This window comes from Podarcis raffonei, chromosome 2, assembly GCF_027172205.1.
Source record: "Podarcis raffonei isolate rPodRaf1 chromosome 2, rPodRaf1.pri, whole genome shotgun sequence".
In the NCBI taxonomy this organism is placed as follows: domain Eukaryota; kingdom Metazoa; phylum Chordata; class Lepidosauria; order Squamata; family Lacertidae; genus Podarcis; species Podarcis raffonei.
Genome location: NC_070603.1, coordinates 97,733,627 through 97,758,781, shown reverse-complemented (window position 1 = coordinate 97,758,781; position 25,155 = coordinate 97,733,627). Strand labels below are relative to the sequence as shown.

The window sequence follows — 25,155 nt, the reverse complement described above, 5'->3', positions numbered from 1 at the left end:
AGTATTGATCCAGAGCAGATTCCAATGTACAGTTAGCACACATTGCAGGATTCCCTCCAAAATAGACCAGAGACAATTGTATTTCACCCAGCAGAGCTTACTGCTACTGAAGGCAAATGAGCATAATGGTCACAAATCCAATACATTCAGGATTGGCACTGTCCATAAGAAATCCAGTTGCAGCCGACTTAAATTTACAATAACTTATAATAAGACTAAACCTTACCATTAAGTATACTGTGTATGGAACACCACACCAGAAGGAAGAGAGATAGAAAGAGAAAGTGAAGACCCAGGCTCCTTCTGGCCTATTATTATAGTCAGCATGACCTTGACAGAAGTGATAACAAAACCAGTTTAAGCCAGCTGTACTCAGCTTCTCTGAAGGAATAACCCAAACACCATGAACCTTGTGCTTGCTTCTTTCACACAGAGAAGCTTCCAGGACCCCCTTGAATTAATTAGAATAGCAAAGATCTCTACACAGAATCATAGAATCATAGAATCATAGAGTTGGAAGAGACCACAAGGGCCATCGAGTCCAACCCCCTGCCAAGCAGGAAACACCATCAGAGCACTCCTGACATATGGTTGTCACATCGGATCAATACTTTCTGTACTAAGAAATGCAAACTGGCCTGGACCATGAATTGTTAGACTGGTCACCAAGCATGGAGTCAAAACTACAAGATCATTTAGAGGCTTCCTTTCTCCATTTCTGGAAACTAAAAGCCACTTTAATGTGGGTTGAAGCCTTGTTTCGCAGTCCTGTTTCCGGACTGAGTTCCGTCTCGCTGACTGGACTGGTTTTCTAATGAAATTGGCCTAACCCTAAAGGCACTGCATAGTTCATGAAATGTTTTTAGTTGATGTGGGTTGGTGGGGCTTGTGTTTTGGCATCATTAATTGTTAGAAACCTAAATTTTTAACCTTTTCTTTTATATCCCATGACATTTTGAAACAAAAGTTCCATTGAAATGAGAGCAAAGGCTAAAAAAGTATTTGATTTTTTTATATTTTTTATAATCGCAAATCCCAGTTCCTAGGGCAATATTAATAGGAACAAAAGGTCATTATTATAAACATCCTCCCTTTGAATACGTGTCTTACTTGAAATCTGGTATGTTTTTCTGACCATGTTTGCCACTATTAGCTAAATTACATATGAAGAAAGAGACTTGGTTGGGCTTTATTAAGTGAGGTTTTTCCTCACTTTGGTTTATAGGTACATCTATCTAAATAATTGTCTTAATTTTTTTAGAATGGGGGGGTGATCCATTACCTTATATAGAAAGTAGAGGCAGAAGATCACTTGCTGATTCAAAAATACAGGGTTAATTCTAAATAGTGCTATACTCCTAGCATCAGGAAACAATTTAAACAATCCGTTCTTTCCTTTTACTTTGTTTTAGTCTGTTCTGTGGTGGTTTTAACTTTTGAAATAATGTCACAATAAATCACTCCCAATACAAGCTCAGTAGGGCACATTTTAAATACACGTTGAGCTGGTTTTTGTGAATTTTCACATTTACAGTTGAATGAGGCTGGCTTACATTGCACCCTGAAGATGTCTGTATGCACAGGGAGTTACCGTATTTTTTGCACCATAACACTCACTTTTTTCCTCCTAGAAAGTAAGGGGAAATGTCTGTGCGTGTTATGGAGGAAATGCCTACGGGTGGCATGCCTACGGATTTTCCTCCTCTAAAAACTACGTGCATGTTATAGTCGGGTGTGTGTTATAGAGCGAAAAATGCGGTAGATTCTCTTCTGTGGCTGAAGTGCTCAATGCATGCTAAAGAAAATGCTTTAAAAGTTTCCCTCGCTCTTAGAAGAAAATGTTAAAGAGGTACAGTTCAAACTGTTCTTGTGATCTTTGATTTTCCAGATAATTTGACTCCTATTGAATTAAGTACTCATGTAAAAAGAGTGGAGAAATAATGCAAACAAAGCCAAAACACATTTTTAGTAGAGTACTATCAGCACCTTTTGGGTATGCTACCATGTATGGCAAGTATCTTTTTAAAGAGTGGAATTCTGCTAACACAGAATAAGGTGGGCTTTTGTCCCAGCTCTCCACGGTTTCCAGTGGTGTCCTGAACGGATCACGCAAGTTTAATGTGCGCGAGTTGTGATCCTACCGTAGCCGCATTCTGTCTGGAGTAAGAATGCAGTGAGCCCAACAAACCATTGTGGAAACTTAGAGACGGCTAGCAAGTCCGACAGAAGGTTGCAGCGTTCCCTAGCCGTAGCGTGCATAGTGGACAAACTCGCCTAGTGGTTTTCCTCCAGTGTCGTCTTTAGCGGCAGACACACAACAAGTAATGGTACTGCCAAAGAAAAATCCCATTGTCTGCTAGTATGACTGGAACGAAAGCTGAATGGCAAATTGGCCTTAAGCAAACTATCAATCTGACTTTGATAACCCATCACTTTAAAAGGCCCTTTCATGTTTATGAAAAAGCATGACGTCAAAAGCCATGGAAAAAAATCATGAATCCCAAAAATGTCAGGGCAGACTTGCACAGCCTCCAAAAAACCCCCAGTGTGAACAGTTTCTCTACATGCATAACGAATTAGTTTAGGTTATTATAAGCCTGAGCTGTTATACCCTAGTTGCTTGTGCCATTTTGGGGATAACTTGTTTACAGTGCGTCCGTGGATGAGCCTTTGAACTGGAGTAGGAGAAAATTAAAGGAAAGCTGCCAAACTGGTTGTCTAGTTTTCTAGGAGTTTATAAATGTCATGCTGGAAATGCTTGAGTATAATCATTACCAGGTGAGTTACCTTATTTATTTCTTTTTTAAAAAATCTCTGCACAGTTGCATATGCCTAAACCCAGTTACTTCTTTGGGGCTATGGGTACATGCAGACCCTCCTGCATTATAATGTTTGTAATCTTAGCCAACTAAATAAGATTCAGACCTCTTGAAATTAATGGGCACGCCTCACCTAGGTTTGTTGATTTCAGTGTGTCTACTCGGAGTGTGACTTCATTCGATACAACTTTTACCGTAAGAATAGCAAGGGAGACATACCGTAATACGCCTTTTCCTATTTGTGCCTATATAGTTGATTTAATGGAATGAGCATTTTCTTTGTGTTTCGCTTCATTATTCAGCTGAAAGCCAACATAAACAGTTGAATCAAATAAAGCCCATTTAAAAGTGATTGAGCCCAAGTCTCTGCGTATACACGGTGCGGTTACTATATGAGCTTTAATGTTTGTTAAGTTCATTTTTCTACTATAAGGACCAAGATAAATAATTGTGGATAAGTCAAATATTTCTCGTATTCCTTGTCAACACAATTTTCTATTAATGTCTTAAGTGTGTTGCTGCTTCATACAGATTTTGTCTACTTTCCAGCAATTTGAGGGAGGAAAGTTGAACTTTCTAGTTGACTTATCTTTATTTTCCCGTGCCTAAGTTCAATACGTTGCTGACATTTTGAAATTCTTACTTCGTAGGATTCCGCCTGTCATCTTTTGCGAAACCTGCCTTTGATTTTTATTATAAGCTATGTGTTTGCCTTCGTTTACGTGCATTTCTTTTTAACACCTGAACTTGCAAATGAGCTGTATTTGCAGGCGCAACCTAAAAATTTTCAGCGCTAGATAAACCCATGCCAGATGAACGTACAGAAACTGATGTTGAAATGATGAACACTAACTAGGTGCCACCACCTTCTTATTATGCCTTTGCAGGTGCAGACTCACCTGGAAAACCCTACCAAGTACCACATCCAGCAAGCTCAACGGCAGCAAGTCAAGCAGTACCTCTCTACTACATTAGGAAACAAGCACACCAACCAGGCGCTAAGCTTACCGTGCCCAAATCAGCCAGGGGATCATATTATACCGCCTGGCACTGGAAGCAGCGCACCAAACAGCCCAATGGCCATGCTTACGCTCAACTCCAACTGTGAAAAGGAGGTAAGGAAGATCTTACGTTGTCTATTTGTGTTATCCCGCCTCCATCTAAACATGCAGATATTTATGTCATAGCAGTGGTTCACACACCATGCATCCTGACTTAGTACAAATGTGTTGGGATGCGTCCAAGGGAACGGGGGCAATTTGCTGGCCCCCAGCTGGCTCCAGCCCACCAGCCAGCAGCCAGGCAATCTCCGGTCCATGGCTCAGCATCAAACAGCGACTCACAGCTTCAGAAGCCTCCAGAAGCTTGAGCACGCTCTAATCAGCAGAGTGAATAACATGCAACGGAAGTGGCAGATAGAGGCTGTGTAAAGCGTATTTACAGGCAGTTTATTCATCATCAGGACGAAAGGAAAAACATGTCTTCTCCCCTTTGTGTCCAAGCAAACAGCATAAGCAAAAGCTATACACAAACAGAAGTTCCCAGCAAGCTGTGCTGTGCGGGAATGTAAACAGGCATGTGACATACAACAATCATGGCACAACAATCATGCCTGTAACGGAATATTCTACCAAAATGCTCCCACTTCACTCCTTCCACTTACCGTTACATTGAAACCAGGAACCACGACTTGTTTCACTCAAACCAACCATGGTTTGTACACCTGGAACAAACACTAAGCAAGTGATCATTGTTTGTTGCTCCCACTCACACAAGGGGAAGAGTTAAGCAGGAGCCCTCTGTGTATTCCTTACGATGCGTGAATGCTGCTCTTTAATTTACTCTTGTTAACAGCTAATTATGTAACTCATTTTTTAAGAAGGCAAAACAAGTCACGGTATTAATGTGAATGCGTTTGGTGTAAAAATAACACATTGCTTAACAACAACCAAAAAAAACCTGTGCCAACCCTTAGCGAAATTATTTAGATTTTCTTTGTGTTGTGTTAGCATACACTGTGTGGAAGGATGCAACTGACCTTTTAGCATACAATGTCCTTCTTGTTTCTTTCAAAACTTTCTGGGATAAATGTTATTGTGACTCAGGGTGGATTCAGATGGCAGGATTCCACCACACAGTGACATTTTTGAATTGCCTGCCAGGGCACATACTTGGAACATAAGAAGAGACTTGTTATATGTGACTGTGGGTCTGTAGAGAATGACATCCTATTTCATACAGTGACTAACCAGATTTTCTGTTGTTTATCTCCCATGAACTAGCAATCAGTGGCATGCTTCCTCCAAACACAGAGATTCCTTTTAGCTGTTTGTTGATAGGGAGGGAGGGGCCAATTCATTTGGTTTGCATTTTTAAGCGAACTTCCCGAACAAATACATAAACTGAAACATCGCTATCCTTTGAAATTTGCCTCTATAATACTGTACAACGTTCAGTTTTTAAAAACTATTTTCAAAAACTCTTATGCTAGGGGCAAGGGTACACAAAAATGCATACAAAATTCATTAAATCGTGGGGAACTGCTTCCAAAATATGCCAAAATCTATACCGCAATGTGTACAAATTATTTTAGTTTGTGATTTTTGAAATGCAAGCTATAGGGATGCAAAGCATGCAAGGAATCTGCTTTTGTAATAATAAATATCACAACTAATTTTTACTCAGAGTAGACCCTACGGAGATAAATTAGTCATGCTCATTAATTCCAGTGGGTCTGCTCTGAGTAGGACTAGCATTCGATAAATAAATGATATTTATTTATATATGATAAATAAATGTGTGTGGGGGTTTTTTTTTTAAAAAAGTGTATATTAAGAGAAGTGCACATGAAATTGTGTACAAGTTATTATGTGGGCTGTTTTAAAAAAGCACCAACGTGAAGAAATGGGATGAACAAAGTTAAGAAAAATGAGGGACAGTGTAGCTAAAACTGACAATCCATTCATCCCTACCCTCTAATAAACCTATCTTCTTTGAATTTCTCTAATCCCCTATTGGAGCAAACTAAGCCAATGGTAATTTCTGCATCTTATAATGGCAAATTCTGTAAGTTAATTATGATATGCCAAAGTATTTTGCATATGGTTATTATAGTTTTGATGCTTGCAAACCACTCTGGAATCTATCTTGATGAAAAACATATAAATGTTTTCAGTAAATTATATACATTTTTCTGCCTTTGCCAAATTGTCTGGTTGTTAGTTTCATTAGGTGACCCAGCATTGTAATTTCATGATAATTACCCACTAATGCTCCAGTGTCTATGTGGACTGCCATATATTCCTTAACTTGCTGCTTGGTATGGCCAACCATTCCACTATTTACACACCCATTGGTTTTAACTATTAAAATCTGTTTTAAATACCCTATTGTTGCCAACCTTCTGTACTAATGACTGCTTGCATATTTAACATTGCTTCCCTGTATTATCGTTTTCATTTAATGGATCTATATGCCACTGATCCAAATATTTTAATATACAAACATTTTAAAAACCTTATAACGTCTCAAATGACACACCATTAATAACAGAAGCAGCAAAACACATTTCACTTTCTGTAATCCAGTTCCATCACCCACTCACTGCTGCACCAAAACAGAAGCCCCTATGTGAACAAAAAAATTTTTTAGAGCCCACCTAAATGATAGCATAGGGACGCGGGTGGCACTGTGGTCTAAACCACTGAGCCTAGGGCTTGCCGATCAGAAGGTAGGCGGTTCGAATCCCCGCGACAGAGTGAGTTCCCATTGCTCGGTCCCAACTCCTGCCCACCTAGCAGTTCGAAAGCATGTAATAATGCAAGTAGATAAATAAGTACTGCTCCGGTGGGAAGGTAAACGCCGTTTCCGTGCACTGTTCTGGATCACCAGAAGTGGCTTAGTCCTGCTGGCCACATGACCCAGAAGCTGTACGCCGGTTCCCTCAGCCAGTAAAGCGAGATGAGCGCCGCATCCCCAGAGTTGTCTGCGACTGGACTTAGCTGTCAGGGGTCATTTACCTTTACCTTTTAAATGATAGCATGGAAGGGGCCAATCCTCTTTCTTAGGGCAGTGAGTTTCACAATGGTGGGGCCACCATGGAAAAGGCCCGATTCCTCCTGCCTGTCAGCCTTTCTGTCTCCCTAGTTGATCTTCAGTCTGTGGCAGCCCTTTGAATAACTTGGTATGAAGCTAAATAAGGCTTGGAAAGTCAAGAACAGGACTGAAAGCCAACATGGCTGGTGGCTGTTGCTGCCTCCTATGGGATTCCCATAATGGGAGCAAGTTCCATAGCTTAACTATAAGCTGCATGAATAAGTACTTCCTATTATCTGTCTCTGCACTTGTGCATATTAGCGTATACCTGAGTTATATTGTGGAAGAAAAGGTAGATGTTGTGGGATTTCATTACATTTTGGGGCGGGGGGAAGAATATTTGCTCTTAGGATTCCTTGTTAACAATGCAAGGAATCAATGGGTGCATAAAGGAGAAACTTAGCAGAAGCTGCAGTCAAAATGAGCACCTAGTTTGGAATTTAGATGAATGGTCTTAAACGACAAAACTTCCATTGGGTCACATTGTTGACATCCTTCCGTCTCTGGAGACAATGGAGGAGTGTACCTTTGTAGGCGAGGTCTAACTGTTGGAAGGTCACAGCGCCTGCTGTGGCTGTAGAGACCGATACAAGAGAGACATATTTTGTTGCAGCTGGGACATATAAAGGCATCCAGTTGTGCTACTACAGATGCACCATGGAGTTTCTTCTCACTGCACTCCTCCCAGCAGTCATTCCTCCACTAGTCACTGCTGTGGATGCACAACCTGACTGTCTGTCTCCAGGAACTACGGTCGTCTGCAAGGGATTCCCATATGGCGGGGTTGATGTTGCCAGCCTTCATGTCACATTTAGGGCTGTGCATATTAGTCCATTTCCACATAGCTGTAATGCATTCAACACGTAATTGGTACAGAGAATGGGAATAGCTGCTATATGTCAAGTCAATTGCAGAATTGGCATTCAGGGTGAGCCTGGATGGGCCTGGCCTACCTAGTTATTTTAAACTGTGGTTCAAAGTTCTCTAGTTATTTGGCATTTGGTATGTTCACGACACCAGCCATTCTAAGGAAGACCGACCCCCTTAACTCATAGCTGTCAACTTTTCCCTTTTCTTACTAGGAATCCTATTCGGAATAAGGGAAACGTTGACAGCTATGCCTTAACTGTAAACCCCCACACATGTCTACCCTATTTTCCTTATATTTCTCATTTTTCATGTTTACAGGGCTTTTATAAATTTGAAGAGCAAAGCAACAGGGTGGAGAATGAATGCCAGACTCTCAACACACATTCTCGAGCATCTTGCATGCAGGTACTAGTTGACAAAGGGACGCGGGTGGCGCTGTGGCCTAAACCACTGAGCCCCTTGGGCTTGCCGATCAGAAGGTTGGCGGTTCTGCTCTGCGGTGGTGAGCTCCCATTGCTCTGTCCCAGCTTCTGCCAACCAGCAGTTCGAAAGCACGCTAGTGCAAGTAGATAAATAGATACCGCTGTGGCGGGAAGGTAAACAGTGTTTCCGTGTGCCCTGGCACTCGTCATGGTGTTCCATTGCGCTAGAAGCGGCTTAATCATCCTGGCTGCATGACCTGGAAAGCTATCTGTGGACAAACGCCGGCTTCCTCGGTCTGAAGTGAGATGAGCGCCGCGCCCATAGTCTCCTTTGACTGGACTTAACCGTCCAGAGGTCCTTTACCTTTACTAGTTGACAGAGGAGCAGGAAAAAGGATGGTTTTCCCATTTTGCTAAGAGGAGATACAAAGCCTCCTTGCAATCAGAAATAACAGTGTCCATTCCAGACTCTCTTTTTTTAATGTACACCTAAAAGTGTGAAATGCAACTGTTGCAATCAAGCATAAAGCACGGACCATACGTATCGCAGAACTGGCTGCGAATTGGCTAAGGCTTCCTGCCAGACAAACCATCAGTGTCACTCTTGGGTTTTGTTACTGTTACTGTGTTAATGACTGAAATATCCCCTCCTTGACTTCAGTATTTAGTGTCACATCCAGGAATGCCTGTAGTATTTCACTAATATACCTTTTGGTACAAGGGGCTTGTTCCTTCTGCTACTCTATTTTAAAAGGACAAGGAGAAAACGGTGCATGTGGTTTTGACTCTGAACTTGAGGGTACAGTTCTCCCTTCCTTGTAGCTCTTCCTCCCCACCCACCCCTACACTCCCACCAGTTATGCAATTAATGCTCTAGCCACTAAATTGGGAGCAGCTAAAGTTCTGGGCATCTTGCTGGCTAGTGTTTCTCTCTTCACATTGGTAGATCAGTATGCCTCCTCTTGAACATAGTTCCTATTTCTTACATGTCTCACCTTTCCATTATAGATGGATGATGTAATTGACGACATTATCAGTTTGGAGTCAAGTTATAATGAAGAAATCTTTGGTTTAATGGATCCTGCCCTACAAATAGCAAATACGGTACTTGTGTTTATATTCTGTGTTTTGGTGGGGTGTTTGTTTGTTTGTTTTGCTGTTGTATTATTCAGCACCTCTATTTCAGGGTGCGGGTAAGGATGAAAGTTGAGTTTATTTGTTTGTTTAAATGTGGCATGTTTTAACCAGCTGCCTTCCCCAGCCGAAATAGTAATCAGTAATTCAATCTAATCTAAAATAAAGAACAATGCATGTTTTTTGCAAGCAACCATATTGTTGCAAAAGTTGGGAGCCCCTACCCCTCCGCTGATCGGTAGCAAGATTCCAGGGGGTTCCTGGCGTTGACCCAGGGTCTCTGTTTCTTTGAAACTCAAGACACAGTGGAGACTGTTGTAGCTTTAAGAAATAGAATTTATTTGCATGTTTACACCTGAGTTTGGATGGCCATCTCAAGAGGGGCTTGTTCTCCACAGCTGTGCACCCCTGCAGCCCAAGGCATCTTTTGCACCCTCCCTTCACCCAGTCTGCTAAGATGGTTCTCTCTTTGTCCTCCCACTCTTCCTTCTTCCTAGCACACCTTGCTAAAAACACTCTTTTCCTGTCACCTCCAACAGCACCCCCCCAACACCTTGGCAACCTCTGTCTGCCCAGACCAGTGGATTTCTCTTAAAAGGCCACCCACCCCTTTTGTCATGTTAATGAATTGGCTTATCCCTGGCTAGCTATGTGAAGATGCCTGGGCTTTCTGATCCTAAACGGAATGCAACAGCACTTGGCTTAGTTTTAATTAGCCAGCCTTTGCTTGCTTCATGAATTTATGAGTTTGCTCAAATTTCAGCTCTGACCCTAGAGATTGTGGTGAGCCTGCTCCTCCCCATTTTCATAACAATATTTATATATTTGCTAGAATTCTAGTGACTCTCTTGACACTCTGATCATAGGGCCAGTGTCTAGAATGAGTTTCTAGACACATCATTGAAATCTGTGGCTTCCCCCTTTCCCTGTTATTTTGGAAAGGTGCTCTTTTGGAAATATTGTTATTTTTGGAAAGGATTTTGACAAGGCACTGCCTCTGGATTTGGGTGAAGAAAAGCATTGGATTAGGCATTTCCCAACCGTTTCACCGCTATCAACATGCAAATGAGAGAAGTAGTTGTAGTTAAGCAGTTTTATGTGTTCCTTCTGTTTTCCTACCCACAAAATGGTAGTTGAAACAATACCTAGGACAGGCCTTGATGAGCTATTGACTAGGAATACTGGCCCTGTGTGCAATAAGTAGAAGGGACTGGATTCAAGAGTAACGCCAAGTCTTAGTATGTTTCATCCTCTAGAAACACACAGCCACAATTCATGCAGTGTTTTGCCTGAAACAAGTTGTAATATCCAGTATAAGTTAACCTTGCTTCGGAAATGCAGTGCCTTTCCCTAAAAGTTGTTTGCATTCTCAATCTTAACATTTGCAGTGGTAAGATGTCTGGGCTCCTAAACAGGAGGTATGCAAAATCCCTGCAGAGGAAGTAGCTTGCCTGCAGCCTATAAATAGTTCTACACTCAGAGAGAGAACAAAGATTCTGTTGTTTTGCAGCAAAGGTTTAGCCCCTGTTTGTTACATTGCAAGCTGTGCTCAGTTGCTACGCAAGCATCTACAGAGATCATTAAAGTGCCATTTACATTAGGAGCATGAAATGTGAGCATTATATACTTCTGCACTGGCCCTTCATCTCTGTCATAAATCTCATTTAAGGTCACAAGTGGCTGCACGGAGACATCACATTAAACCATGTTTTTTCATGATTGGAACCAGACAAAGTGTGTGTATGGGGGGGCTGCATAGGAGCCAACCCTTAGGGACTGAGTGGGCTTTGTCCACCCCAATAAAATATGAGGGGGCCATCCCCCAAAGATGATGGACATTGCCATTGAAGTGGTGTGCGTGTACCACATTGTGTGATCAATTATTCAGGGTGGGGCTTGCCTGTCTCTTCCTCCAATATTTTATTCAAGTTGGCACTCTTGGGTGAATGGAAATTGGAAACTTTCACTTCTGTTTTTGATTAACCATGGTTTAGTGTTATGCCAGAAACCTAAACTGTGGATAAGTTTAACTAGTGGTTTGCTGGAACCTGCCTTCCAATTTCTGGGAAAATTAATTCTCCTCCAAAATTTGCTTCTATTCCCCCTGTCCCTTTCTTTGGGCACCCACCTTTACAATTTCGGTGGGTGCATGCTCAAGCTTGCCTTATTCTTGAGAAGAGGCTGTAGGTGGTGTGGGTGTTTTTCCTTTCATTGCACTTCCTTATCTGAAAAAGCCCCATGAATGTGACCCCTGTGCCTCAAGCCACTTAGAACCATCTAGACCTTTATAGAACAAACACAGCACATTGAATTGTGCCCAGAAACCCAAGGGGAACCAGTGAAGTTTGCACTCTGAGCAGCCCACTCTTAAGCTGTGATCTGAACCAGCTGCTGTTTCTGAGCATGCAGCCGGTATCTCCTTATCCATACGTAGTATGGATCAGGGCTGGCCCAAAATGTTTTGTCACCTGAGGCAAATCACAAAGTGGCACCCACTAGGGAAGAATAGGCGATTGAAGTTCTACATCAGAAACAAGGAGGGGAATGAAGATCTGCATGGGGATCTGCTGCCCCTATGGACCCTGCCACCTGAGCTGGTTGCCTCGTCTTGTCTCATGGGAGGGCCGGCCCTGGTATGTGTCCTGTGCAGAATTGCCTTAGCAAGTGGCCAACAGTGCAAAAAGTGTTAGCCGTCATTTTGCTTCAGCTTTCTGCATCCAAGGGTCTCGTATGGGACACTAGAAATAATCCGTACCCTCCGTTGTCTCCCCCAGTTACCTGTCTCCGGCAATCTTGTGGACCTCTATGGCAATCAAGGCATGCCTCCCCCTGGACTCAACATCAGCAACTCTTGTCCTGCCAACCTTCCTAATATAAAAAGGGAACTCACAGGTAACTTAGAACAGTATGTTTCAAAATGTGCATTTTCTGATAAAGGTGTTCCTAGGAACTTAAGAATTCTGCTGAACCTATAAATTACCGGTAATACATTTATACCAGGAACATTGGATGCTGAACCAGGCCAGTGGTTTACCTTGCTCAGTATGGCCTACTCTGACTGGCAACAGCTCTCCAAAGTTTCCGTGTTTTCTACCCTCACCTGGAGATCCCATTTATTGAGCCGCCTGCACGGAAAGCAAATGTTCTGCCCCTGAGCTACAGCCCTTTCCAAATCAAAACCCTGCTGGACCGGACAGCTCGGCATCCTTTTCCTAGGTGTTAAAAGTGCTTCAAGTCAGTTGGTGCTTTGAGTATACACATTGGGCACATTTTTAATCCATAATGTATGAAGCACCGGAAGGATGCAGATGTCTATAAGCTGCGGATTCCAGCTTTTAAGAAGAACATTGGTTGCGATGGAAAAGAATTGGGCTGCTGCATGATGTATATTTCAAAGGAGAAAAGACCAGCGTTGCAAGCATGTCATTTTATTTTAGGGTATCGAAGTACAAAGCATCTCAGGATGCTGTGTAACAGACAGTGGACACTTAGGGTGCCATCTACCAATCTGCCACAAAAGTGTACAGTGGTACCTCGGGTTAAGTACTTAATTCGTTCAGGAGGTCCGTTCTTAACCTGAAACTGTTCTTAACCTGAAGCACCACTTTAGCTAATGGGGCCTCCTGCTGCTGCCACGCTGCCGGAGCACGATTTCTGTTCTCATCCTGAAGCAAAGTTCTTAACTCGAGGTACTATTTCTGGGTTAGCGGAGTCTGTAACCTGAAGCGTATGTAACCTGAAGCATATGTAACCCGAAGTACCACTGTAATTGCAGTGGAGATGCAGCGAGCACAGTCAAGGAGAAGGAAATCGAGCAAGCATACATTGGGGGGCGGGCAGGAATTAAGGGAATAAGGAGAAACTTTGACAATAAAACTTATTTTGTTGTTGGGCTCACTATGGCTGGCCTTAATGGTTGCCATTCTTACTTCTGCCATTCATACTACATAGTGGTGGAAAGACTCGATGATTGTAGATCATTGAATCTGTGAAGACGGTGCTGGTCAGATCCATGGCAAATGGGCGGTTAGACGCTTGCCTTTTAAAATAATCTTTTAAGTTGCTCAAGGTTAGACCGTATCCCGAAGCAGTTCACATAGTGTACTCTGAAAATAAATGATCCTGTGTTGAAACGTGAAATGTCAAGTTCTCTCAGAAAGTTCATTGTACTAGTCACATTGTACCGAGCTGCAGTTGCATCTATGAATGGATGGGACAAGTCATGAGTGCAGAGCAGCGCTTCCATAATGTCTACCCTTTGCCTGTTTTATTTGACGAAGGAAAAATAACAAGACTCGCAGCAGGCAAAGATAATGCACCATTGTGTTGTATGCAGCATCAGCAAGGAAGATGCTGCTTTTGTTCATTATTTTGTTTTTTATAATAAAAGGCCCTGTATTGCCCTAACTTGGAACGTAAACTAAAAGTGGCCTACACAAAAGATGTACTATACATTTTGTGTGCCTGACCTTCATAAACTTGTTAACTCCTGCATACGTAGCCCTTTCTAGTTTGGTTTTCATATTTAGGCGCAAGAGATGTTGGCTTTATTTCACTGCAGAAAGCAATGGCTTCCATGGAAAAGGACAAGAGTTTTAATATCCCTGGTTTCACTGCTGTCTAAAGGGAAAATGTTGCTTCAATACCTTGCCCACTTGGAAAACTTATTCATCAACGACTAGTAGCCATGTGCCTGGCCCTGAAAGTTTATGTTCCAAACTTGTTAATCTTCCAGCCTGCACCAGTATTTAGGATGGGGCGTACTAAATAGTACTGCGTGATAATATGCTGTGATATTAAACAAGAAGCATTGCAAGGGTCTTGTGCTAATGCTGCATGCAAGAAGTGCATGTGAAATGTGTGAATGTTTTCTTGGCTTAGCGCTGCCTTTCTTACATATCTCTAATTCTAATTACTTCGTTAACATGCATAGCATGTGTATTTCCAACAGAGTCAGAGGCGAGAGCGCTGGCCAAAGAGAGACAAAAGAAAGACAATCACAATTTGAGTAAGTTTCTTGTTTCTCATTATTTAATTTGTGAAAATGATGGTTTAATATTCACACATAATGTTCTGGAATTACTTTTACCACACAGTCCATATTGAAATAGGTTAAATATTCCCCCTTAATTCCTGGGTACTTCCAGATGAGTGTATATTGTAAGAACAGTGATCATCAGCCATGCAGGGTTTTTTGTGTTGTTGGTTTGGTTTTGTTTTTTGCAGCAGCAACATGACATTCCTGCCTCTATTCTCCCCTACATTCATTTGGATTTTCCCTTTCCAGGGAAAATCGAGTAAGATTAAAATAACCAAAACTCTTTGCAGATTAGGCCCCCATCTAGAAGCAAAACTCACCCATTTCTGCAATGCTTGTGCAGTTGAAATTCCAGTGGCTTGTACTTCACACAATTTTTGGTCAGCCAAGTGCCTTGCTGAAGACGATGTAATTCTGAAGGATCTTCAAATGCAAGTCACAGAAGCCTTAGAATCAGCGGTTCTCAACCTGTGGGTCCCCAGATGTTGCTTGACTACAACTCCCATCATCCCTGAGCTCTGGCCTTGCTAGCTAGGGGTGATGGGAGTTGTAGTTCAACAACATCTGGGAACCCACAGGTTGAGAAATGCTGCCTTAGATGCTACCTAGAGATCCTTGAACAATTTGGATGCAAACTAACCTCACAGATCAGTGTGCAAATCAGACCCTGGCAAACCACTGGTGCTTCTACTTCCCAAATGTCCCAACACAGTTCTCAGCTCAAAAACCATATCAAAATGTGTGAACAGACCTGAGCTTGGATCAATAATTCCTCCGATTTCCACTCATAGGAGGCTTCTGCGGGAAGATGGAATAAAATATGTTTTCTGCCCTCCCCCTGCATCCTGTGCCTCTCTGGGAATTCTCAGTAACATTATAGGAGGGGCTATGGGGCACTATAGAGGGAAGGGATTATCAATGAACTGCATCCTCCGGTCCTCATGTGGGAGCCTCTGCTGGATCTCAGTCATTTCTAGGAATGGAAACAACCCTTCCATTCATGGAATGGACACCAACCTCCTGACTGGGAAAACAGAATTTGATAGGACCAAGTTTGAATTTGGACAATGCTTGGGGATGTGTAATCTTACCAGAAAAGAGGGTCTGTGGTTTAGGAAAACATTGCGTATGTGGCCAAAGCAAAACAAGATTAGTCTTGTTCATCTTTAGTCATAGATTAAAACCCAGTAAAGGATAATAACCATGTGCTACTAAGTTCTAAAAGATTTCCTCCAATACCCTTCCTGGGTCGCTCAGATTAATCAGCAGAACTTTCCACTAACTTTCAATGGGGGAGTTGGATGATATGCTTGGAAAACAGATGTGGCCTCAGACTTTTGTGGCAATTAAAAAAAGAGCAGAATGAGGTTTCTTCCTTCCTTCTTGCTCCTTAATCAATGCATCTCTATATCCCATTTCTACTTAAGTAAAATTCTTATATCTGCAGTTCTATTTTGCAAGATGCTTTTGACAATTATGTTACCTTTTGCACTGTTGTTGATTACTAATTTGTGTTGATTCCTTAAAAGTTGAACGAAGACGACGATTCAATATTAACGATCGTATAAAAGAACTTGGCACTTTGATACCCAAGTCGAACGACCCGTAAGTACTGTCAATGTCCTAGAACGGGTTATCAAATGCAAGGGGTGAAATTCTTTTGAGAAATTAGTGGGTGTTCCTTAAGCTCTGGAATACTGTTGTGACATAGGGCATTTAATCCAGCTGCATTTAATCCAACTGCATTGCCAGTTCTATGAACATGTTTAACTAATAAACATAACCTGGGTTCCTCAAAACTTACAGGGAAAGGCAACATCAGCCACCCAACAAAATAGTGGATAGTAGTCAAAGTTTTGCTCAGAGTAGAGCTATTGAAATTAATGAAACTAACTTAGTCCAAAGCTGAGATTCACCAGGATAAGCAAGTTAATATGCATTGGATTTCCTGCTCAGCCGACCAACTCCCAGTGCAGCCAAGTTATGCTCACCTTGGCTCATCCCTGCACAGCCAGGCTAGTGGCCTTTATGCTGCCGTGAGCCCTGAAAAATGGGCATTGCAGGGCAGGGGCAGGGGGGCTTAGGTTGGATCCTAACTTGGCAGAAGTTCTCCCCTGGAAAAAGGGTGGTGTAAGTCAAACTCTGTTTTAAATTCTTGCTTTCCTTCTGCCAGGCTTTGGTGGGCTCAACTGGCAGCAGCACTGCTCCTGAATGGAGTTTGGATCTGCTGGCTTAACTTTAACTGGCATAAATTACACTGGCTTCCTATACCTAGGATGGCTCCTTAAACCATGTTCATTAGTTTCAGTGGGTCTACTCTGAGTTAGTTGAATACCATTGCCTGCTGCTGCTTTACATACCAAGCATAAAAGCAATGTAAAGGTAAGGTAAAGGAACCCCTGACCGTTGGGTCCAGTTATGACCGACTCTGGGGTTGCGGCGCTTCCGGGTCATGTGGCCAGCATGACTAAGCCGCTTCTGACGAACTAGAGCAGCGCATGAAAACGCTGTTTACCTTCCCGCTGGAGCAATACCTATTTATCTACTTTCACTTTGGCTGCTTTCGAACTGCTAGGTTGGCAGGAGCAGGGACTGAGCAACGGGAGCTCACCCCGTCGCAGGGATTCAAACCGCCGACCTTCTGATCGGCAAGTCCTAGGCTCTGTGGTTTAACCCACAGCGCCAACCGTGTCCCTTCAAAAGCAATGTAGGTCTGCCTAAAAGAACAGAAAGCGACTTTCCTATGAGAAACCATTGATTAGCCCCGCTTCCCAGCAAAAACCAAAAAAGTAGGCTTTGTTATTATGTTGTTTGAGTGCAAACCTATTAAATCCTCACTTTTTTAAAAAAAAAAAGATGGATTACACTAAAATGGAGCATATTAATGTAAATGCATTTTCAGTATTACAAATGTCTCCCCCTGCCATCCCCTCAATGCTGCTTCTTTACAGATTTGATTATTCACATTCCATCTTGCAGGGACATGCGTTGGAATAAGGGAACTATTTTAAAGGCCTCTGTGGACTACATCCGCAAGTTGCAAAGAGAACAGCAACGTACAAAAGAACTAGAGAACAGACAAAAGAAACTGGAACATGCCAACAGGCACCTTTTGCTCAGAATACAGGTTTGCTGATTAATGCATAAATATAATGGCACTTCAGATGTGTGTGTGTGTGTTTTCCAGATTGCTCCCTTAATATTAGTCTGCCCTGAAACAGCAATCATAAGAACTACATTCAAATGATCATATTTCAGGCAATGTAGGATGAGCCTTTTGCTTGTGCATCCATCTCTTTCTCCTCTCCCATTGTGACACAGCAGAATGAAATGAAGACGTTTCAATTAACCATAGTTTCCTGTTTCGTCCAAACTGGAAACGATGGTCACCACTTTCAGAACAAACCAGGGGTTGAGCCACAAAGGCTTATGCACATCTTGCATGGTTAAGACAAGATATGACCATCCAGGTGCAGTCAGCAAGGCAACATGGAAATAGTTTCCAGTAGGCAGAATATGTGCTTTCTAAACGGATACAGTATTCAGGACCAGCCCTAAAATTTCCTCACACCTTATTCAACTACCCCAACCAGCATGGCCTGTGGTCTGGAATGATGGGGGTTGGCAAGAGCGCCAGTTTGGCCGCGGGTGTCTGGGGCCACGGGCTTTGTGGGTGCCCAGCCCCTTAATGGGGGGGGGATTTTGTGGGTGCTCAGGCACCCAGGGCTCCAGCGACCCGGCACCTATCGGGGTTGGAGTTCAACAGCATCTGGAGGGCACTACATTACAGATACAGAACATCTTAATAAACCACCAACACATAAAGCAGAATCCTTGCAGGGAAAAGTTGCCCCGCTGAATGATTTCATAAAATAAAGAGATCTAAAAGGGTTTAGATAGAACTGTGGCTCAGGGGAAGAGAGCAACTTCAGTGAAGGGGCGTTTCCCTCATTCCCACTTCCTCTCACATGCACTGTGTTCTGTAACCAAGGAGACAGAAGTCATGGCCTCATTCTCTGCGACAGTGCTCCAGAAGTGCAAGTGTGGGAAGCAATGTGTACTTCCCTATACCTGAATGGTAAAGAAGGTCTCGGATTATTTATTTACATTTTGTTTATATATTAAACATGCTTAGGCTCATCCTTCTACCTAGAGATCAGAATGGGCTAAAATGCAGGAGAGCATAACAAGTGTACTGTAGGATATGAATGGGTGGACCTGTCAGTTCTGGTTTCTCTCCATTTCCCCCACATCAGTTGGTCATTTAAAGCGCACACACACACACACACACACACACACACACACCCTCATGAAAATTCACCAGCCTTTTTGTGCCTCTTTCTCCTAATAGGCACATTTTTGTACGCAGCTCTGCCTAATATATACACATTTTGGCAAAACAGATTCTCTAATAAACTGGATGTTTGTATGTTGTTTATATGCATATCCAGGCACACGTTACCCTAGTTATGTGTCATTTGTACACATTATATGGCACTGCAAAATTCAGAGAAGGGAAGATTTCGAAGGATGACTGCCTTTTGGTTTGTGCGTCATTTTGCAAAGTGTGACTTAGGTAGATGTGCCTTTAAATGTGAACTGAACAGAACTTCTCCCCCGTTTGTATCACAGAAGCGTCAGGAACATAAAAAAAAGGCAACAGTGTGCATATTAGCTCCACTTTGAGGCCATCGTGTCAAACAGTAATGCAGAAGGTTGAATCCAACCAAGTCACTGTGGAAGCAACTTCCTCTCCCTCCAAGCCTCCCTACCTCAAGCTCTGATCTAGAGGGTTGTGGCCGCATCCAGTGTAGATTTAGGGGGCAGGCACACAGGAGGAGGAGAAGGAGGGCATTGTGTGGTCATTCCACTTGTGCCATGACTTTGTAGGGTGGAGCTCAGAGAATGCAGCAGTAAGCAACAGTGGCGAATAGCCACTGGCAACATGGCAAACCTTTACAAAGTAAATGAAGCCAAGCTTCTGCTCCTTTTTCAGCAGAGTGAAACTTGTACAACGAAAATTGCAAATACTAGTGCAAATATCAACATCTAGGGACAGTTTTGTGTTGGTGTGGTAGTCTGGTTCCCAGCCTGGTTGCCCTCCCCACCACTCACTCACACAGAACAGGTATTTTAAAACAAGCAGATACATTCAACATAACATGATGTCGGGGACTGGACTGAGGAGGAATGGTGGGGACCCCTCCCCTCTTCCTGAACTTTCCGGAGAAGAGGAAGACGGTATAGAATTACAACAGTGGTTTGCAGAAGGTCATAGATTAGAGGAGAGACACTGGGAAATATTGGGAGAGTAGCAAGAAGAAGAAACACCAGGGGAGAGACAGCTGACAGACTCAGTGACTTTAGACAGCATTCCTGACACACCCACCCTTCTCAGGACCCGGCGTGCTTTGAGAGTAGTAGAACAAAAAGCTCAGAGGCAGAAAGCACAGATAACCCGGCACAGGGATGACATAGAATAGGAGAGATTCCCTGAAGCCTGACACATGGATTTAATGGTCTATTTTGCAGGGAAGTGTCCATTTCCAGAGTTGCCATTTCTTAATTAATAAATATTCTTCAAACACATTTATTGTTCTGCATGGTTCTCCACCACAGGAACTTGAGATGCAGGCTCGAGCACACGGACTCTCTATCGTGCCGTCCACAGGCCTTTGCTCGCCCGAGATGGTGAACCGGCTCATCAAGCAGGAGCCCGCCGTCGACAACTGCAGCCAAGAGGTCCTGCAGCGCCACCCCCCCGACCTGTCTTGCACAACCACTCTCGACCTTACCGACGGCACCATCACTTTCAACGACAGCCTGGCCGATGTGACTGAGTCAGCTGCCGGCACTTATGCTGTCCCTACGAAAATGGGCTCCAAACTGGAAGACATCTTGATGGACGATACCCTCTCTCCTGTCGGGGTGACCGACCCGCTCCTTTCCTCGTTGTCTCCCGGGGCGTCGAAAACAAGCAGCCGAGGGAGCAGCGTGAGCATGGAGGAATCTGACCATGCTTGCTAGTGAAGGCAAATTAGAAAGGCTCTTCGTGGACTTCTTTGTTTCTTGATCAGTAGATTAAGTAATTTGCTCTGTTTTCTTAATAACTATCTTTTAATATAAACCTTCAAATAGCCCAGTGTATGTGACTTTTTTAATGTTTGCAGAGACTTGTATATTTTATTTTAAAACTACCAATGCTTCCAAAGTATTGTACTGCATCTGTGAACCAGATTCGCCAAGAGCTCCAAAGTGAGCTCATGTCTACTTGAAAGCAATAGAGTTAGAGTGATCGCCAAGTCCATGATCCACAAAAGGTGAAACTTCCTGCATAACTGTAAATGATACCCATTGACGTGGAAATGAAACGGAGAAGAATGTAAAGAAACCAAAAAAAGGACTAGCTTTGTAAAACTATTTTTTGTTGTTGACTTAATAGTGCCTCCTTTTAAAGATACAGTACTTGTTAATCCAATTTAATCTTTCCCAAGGCATTAAATATAATATGTATGTCAGCGGGTCACCTGTACAGAAATTAACTCATGGTGATCTTGAACAAAGTACAAGCTAGAATGAAGTAGGGAGAGACACAGAGAGATATTTAATGACATTGGCATGTGGTTATTTTTGTTCTGGTCTCCGGTGAGTGGACAACCTTCTAAATCATGGTTCAGGGTGTGTTTTTTTAAGAAATCACTTTTAATCATGGTAAGAAATCTATACTGGTATTTTAACAATGCAAGACTGGTGAATATTTCAAGCTCTTAACAAAAAAAAAAATCTTAGTACCTTCTGTCAATTGGATATAACCAATTGGATTTTGGTTTTTTTTAATTACATTGTACAGTTACCTGATTTGCATGAATTTTTCACTTTTTTTTCATTCTGAGTACATTTGTATTTTATTTGTAAGAAAATGCCACTAGTTATCGCAATGATTTTATTTTTAACATTTTAAAACCCCACAAAGGGGGTTGTTCTGCATTCTTTGTACACACTTCAAAGTAAGCTTTTGTGCAGGTTCCTGTCTTTTCAAGAGTGGTTTTGTGACTATTTTATATAATACAGTCTCACTTGGAAGAAATGTTTTGACACCGACAGAGCTTTAAATCACAGTACAGATTTAGGTCTAGTTAACAAGATGATGCTCTGCGTTTAAAAAAACATAAAAGGAAAAAGGAAAAAAAAACAACCCCAAACTTAACGTATTTATTTTTAGTGATACAGGACAAATAGAAATATGCTTGAGAAACACGGTTGCTATATCCTTTAGTGCGCTGTTAGATTTTTCAGGTTGAAAGAGGATTTTACTATATCTGCAGGTATTAACTGTTACTTGATCCCAACGTTGTCAAGTTTAACCATGCAACAGTGTTGTTGTGAGAGCATGTTCCGTGCATTATCTTCTCCAGCGTAGTCCTATGCAATAACAGTAGTGATACTTGTATGATTGTCATGCCTAAATATTTTATACAGTGGTTGTGTGGTCTTACCAGTTGAACAAGTGATTGGCTTCCTGCCCTAGCAGCCACCCAGCTGACTTGCAAATGGCAGGGAAGCATATCTCATTCAGAGTGAAGTGCCTTAAATTTAGCCGTAGTCTCCGTGAACTAGCACTGACTGAAGTGTGCGACCCAAGATGGTTTGGGAGGAGGGGATTGCTGATGGTGGCTGATGGGTGGGGCACAGCGCTCATGACGTGAAGCAAGAGCACCCAAATCTTTCACCCAAGCCTGTGCGAATTCTGACACTATTTCTTGGACTTCTTTTCTGCTCCAGCTTTGTATCTGTGCTTTGGAAACCCGAGCTATAGGCAGCTGATAGTTCTTCAGAATGCTAGGGTGAAAGCATGGTGACAATCAGGATATGTTAAGGTAGACGAGCCTCAAAAGCAAACAGCTGCTGTATAGTTTGGTTAAACATCTGTGAAACCACTAAGGCCAAATCATGCTCCTTTGTAAGTGCACCACTAACTTGGGGGAGCAAGACCTGGGCCTCATCTTTGCAACGCCAAGAGTCCACATAGACCTGCCTTCCCTAAGTTGGCTCCCTCCAGATGTTTTGGACTACAACTTGCATCAACCAGCATGGAGTTGTAGACTAAAACACCTGCGGTGCACCAGATTGGGAAATGCCATTGTAGACAAAAAAAAGAGAGAGAAATAATCAGAGGTGGGAACTTTGGTTTGAAGGAACAGGAAGGCATTTTCTCCTAACCTCAAAATATCTTCCAACTCAATAACTGCATGTGGTAGGGGTCCCCCTCCATTTTGACTATTATCTGGCCAGTGATAATGGTCACAGGTGACTGTTAATGTAGGAGTCAAAATTCGAACTGCCTTAGTGCTGACAGCGCAGTCCTAACCATGCCTGCTTAGAAGTAAGTCCAACTGAATGGTGCTTACTCCCAGGTAAGCGTGATTGGGATTGCAGTGTTAGCTTGCACAGCGAGTTAAGAATCCTGACCTGTTTCTTCTTTCTTTCTTTGGCGATCACTCGTAGCCGAGTAAGATTGTCTTCCATAAACACCGTTTTAACAATGAGTCCGTAAGTGACTGTGGAGGCAAGTGGGTGTTTGGCCCATCATTAGCAATGTGGTGCAAGTTACAGCTCATGAAAGGTTTGTCGCCATCTACAAGCGATGGAGTACTTGTGGTCTTCCAGATGTTCCAGCTCCCATCTTACTGGACCTCTAGTCATGCTAATGGAGCTGGAATCTAAGAACATCTGGAGGACTGCAGGTTCCTGAGGCATACTAGCAGCTGGAAGCTAGTTAGAATTTCATTGTGGAAAGGAAGCTTATTCCCCCCCCCCCCGGTACGGGAGAACTGGGTTCAAATTTTATCCCAGTCTGCTTCAGTGAAGTCTTGATCCTTAACAATGCAAGTGGCCTGTATCTTTAGAAGTAAAAAGTAGAGAACTACAGCTGTGTGTACCCTGTACATACTAGCTTTTCTAGATATTGGCTTCTTTTTTTACTTCAATGCAAACCATGTAAAATATGCACATTAGGCAAGCGTACATATTTCCTTGTTTTGCACAATCTATTATGTTTCATTTGTCATTGGGACAAGGTGTCTACTTTAAGTGGGCTCAGACCTAGCCCCATCCCTGCTCCTCAGAACACTGGACATCCTTTCTCAGGCTTCAGGCATTATTTATTTTTTCACACTGTCAAGCCTGTCTTTGCACAGCAAGGACTAGAAACTTGCTTTTAACAACGATAACAACAGCAGCCTAAGATTTTTTAGGATGCTTTGCATCATGTTTAGGTACCATATTTTGTGATACAAAATACAAATACAAAGCCCTGATTATAGTAGTAATAACAAATGAGACATAGCGCAAGTGTTCAGTTGAGAAAAGCTTTTTTGCCAGGGTTCGACTCAGCAGTGTTTTTGGGTCAAGAAATAAAGGTTTAGTGTACCACTTGGGTCCTGATAAAATTGAACCCTACTCTGTGACTGAATTGCAAGCGTGCGTTGCCATGGCACATTGGGAAATGCAAACTTCCTAGTTGAGGTTTCTCTTGGATCAGATTTGTGGCTCTTTTCAGCTGGATCATGCATTTCCAAAATCCCTTGGGCTTTCTCAACATTGCACGTCAACATTCTCCTTGGTTACTTTGTTTTTTTCTCTCCTCAAATTATGTTTGGAGCCCCTCTGTTTTTAAGGTGGAGTTTTCATATCACCCACATTGAAATCTCTTGGAGTGAGTAGGACTTCCAGAATTGCAAGCCTGGAATTAAGGTCTTGAATGAAGCCGTTTTATTTGTTTAATTTTGAACCAAGAGCTGCAGAACTGTTAGGCCTTAAAGTGGTGCTTCTACAGAGGAAGAGATGCTGGAGACACTTGCTAAGTGGTAGGAAATCATGGAGCGTGTGGCTGTTCTGATATTTCTTCAAACCACAAGCCCAGATGCCAAAACCGGGGAGCGAATCATGACACGGCTAGCTAGGTAACACAGAGTACCAAGCAATTTTAACTGTTGCCAAAACCATGCAAGATATATTAGTGCCATGAACATGTTCCTTACTACTTTTAGATAGATAGATAGATAGATAGATAGATAAAGCAATATTAACTCTGATGCCTATAAAGCCTTTAGGAAGCATATATGGAGAAAAATAAACAAAGCAAAGCACAAAATAATGCACTTACCATTTTTATTTTTATTTTTTGGGACATAAAATGCACTGGTGAAAAATGGAAATTGATGGTATCAAAGGCCTCTGTATCTTGAAAAAGTGACATAAATGACTGCCTCTTGTTCTGGATGCTTAGTACCATGCTGTTAGTGATCTTTTCACCTGCTGTCGGCCACAGCAATAAGTTGTGTATGGTCCATCGCACTGTAAATTATGGATCAATATTAATGTAAGCCAATTAAATAATTTGAACTGTTCCTAATAGATGGATTAAAGTGTTTGGTTTTTCGCACAACGGCTACATAATTTGTGCACAGTGCAAATGAAATACTTAGCGTTGTGTAAACCAATGGACTGTGTTTCCAGCTTTGTGTGAGTTTGTGTGACAAAGGAAGGGACCAGCTTTTGTTCCTGCACCATCTTTCCTGTGACTTCTTGACACTGTCTCTTTGGCATCCATTTAGTCTTCCCTTGGATCCATTTAACTGACAACTCAGCACACCGTGCAGAACCTTTCTCTCGCAATCCTTTTTATTTATAATATTTGAATGCAGTATATGCTGGTAATGCTTTTAAAGTTCACACTTGAGTTTGCCGTGTGTGAGGGTGCTAGCCTTCTGCCTAA

General features: G+C 42.4%; 1 protein-coding gene across 10 annotated transcripts in view; it reads left to right on the top strand.

Annotated features, from left to right (window-relative positions):
* MITF (melanocyte inducing transcription factor) overlaps window positions 1-21,010 on the top strand; it is a 136,002-nt gene extending 114,992 nt beyond the window's left edge. For 3 of the 10 annotated variants that reach the window (XM_053378219.1, XM_053378218.1, XM_053378221.1), the window contains exons 3-10: window positions 3,707-3,934; window positions 8,103-8,189; window positions 9,215-9,310; window positions 12,115-12,232; window positions 14,274-14,348; window positions 15,908-15,983; window positions 17,358-17,505; window positions 19,998-21,010. In XM_053378219.1, the coding sequence (XP_053234194.1) occupies window positions 3,707-3,934; window positions 8,103-8,189; window positions 9,215-9,310; window positions 12,115-12,232; window positions 14,274-14,348; window positions 15,908-15,983; window positions 17,358-17,505; window positions 19,998-20,405 (1,236 nt within the window). In that variant the 3' untranslated portion in view covers window positions 20,406-21,010. Of the gene's footprint in view, window positions 1-2,630; window positions 2,779-3,706; window positions 3,935-8,102; window positions 8,190-9,214; window positions 9,311-12,114; window positions 12,233-14,273; window positions 14,349-15,907; window positions 15,984-17,357; window positions 17,506-19,997 lie in introns of those variants that run through there. The other 7 variants (XM_053378226.1, XM_053378225.1, XM_053378220.1 and 4 more) reach the window with 7 other exon arrangements.
* The last annotated feature ends 4,145 nt before the right edge of the window (window positions 21,011-25,155 follow it).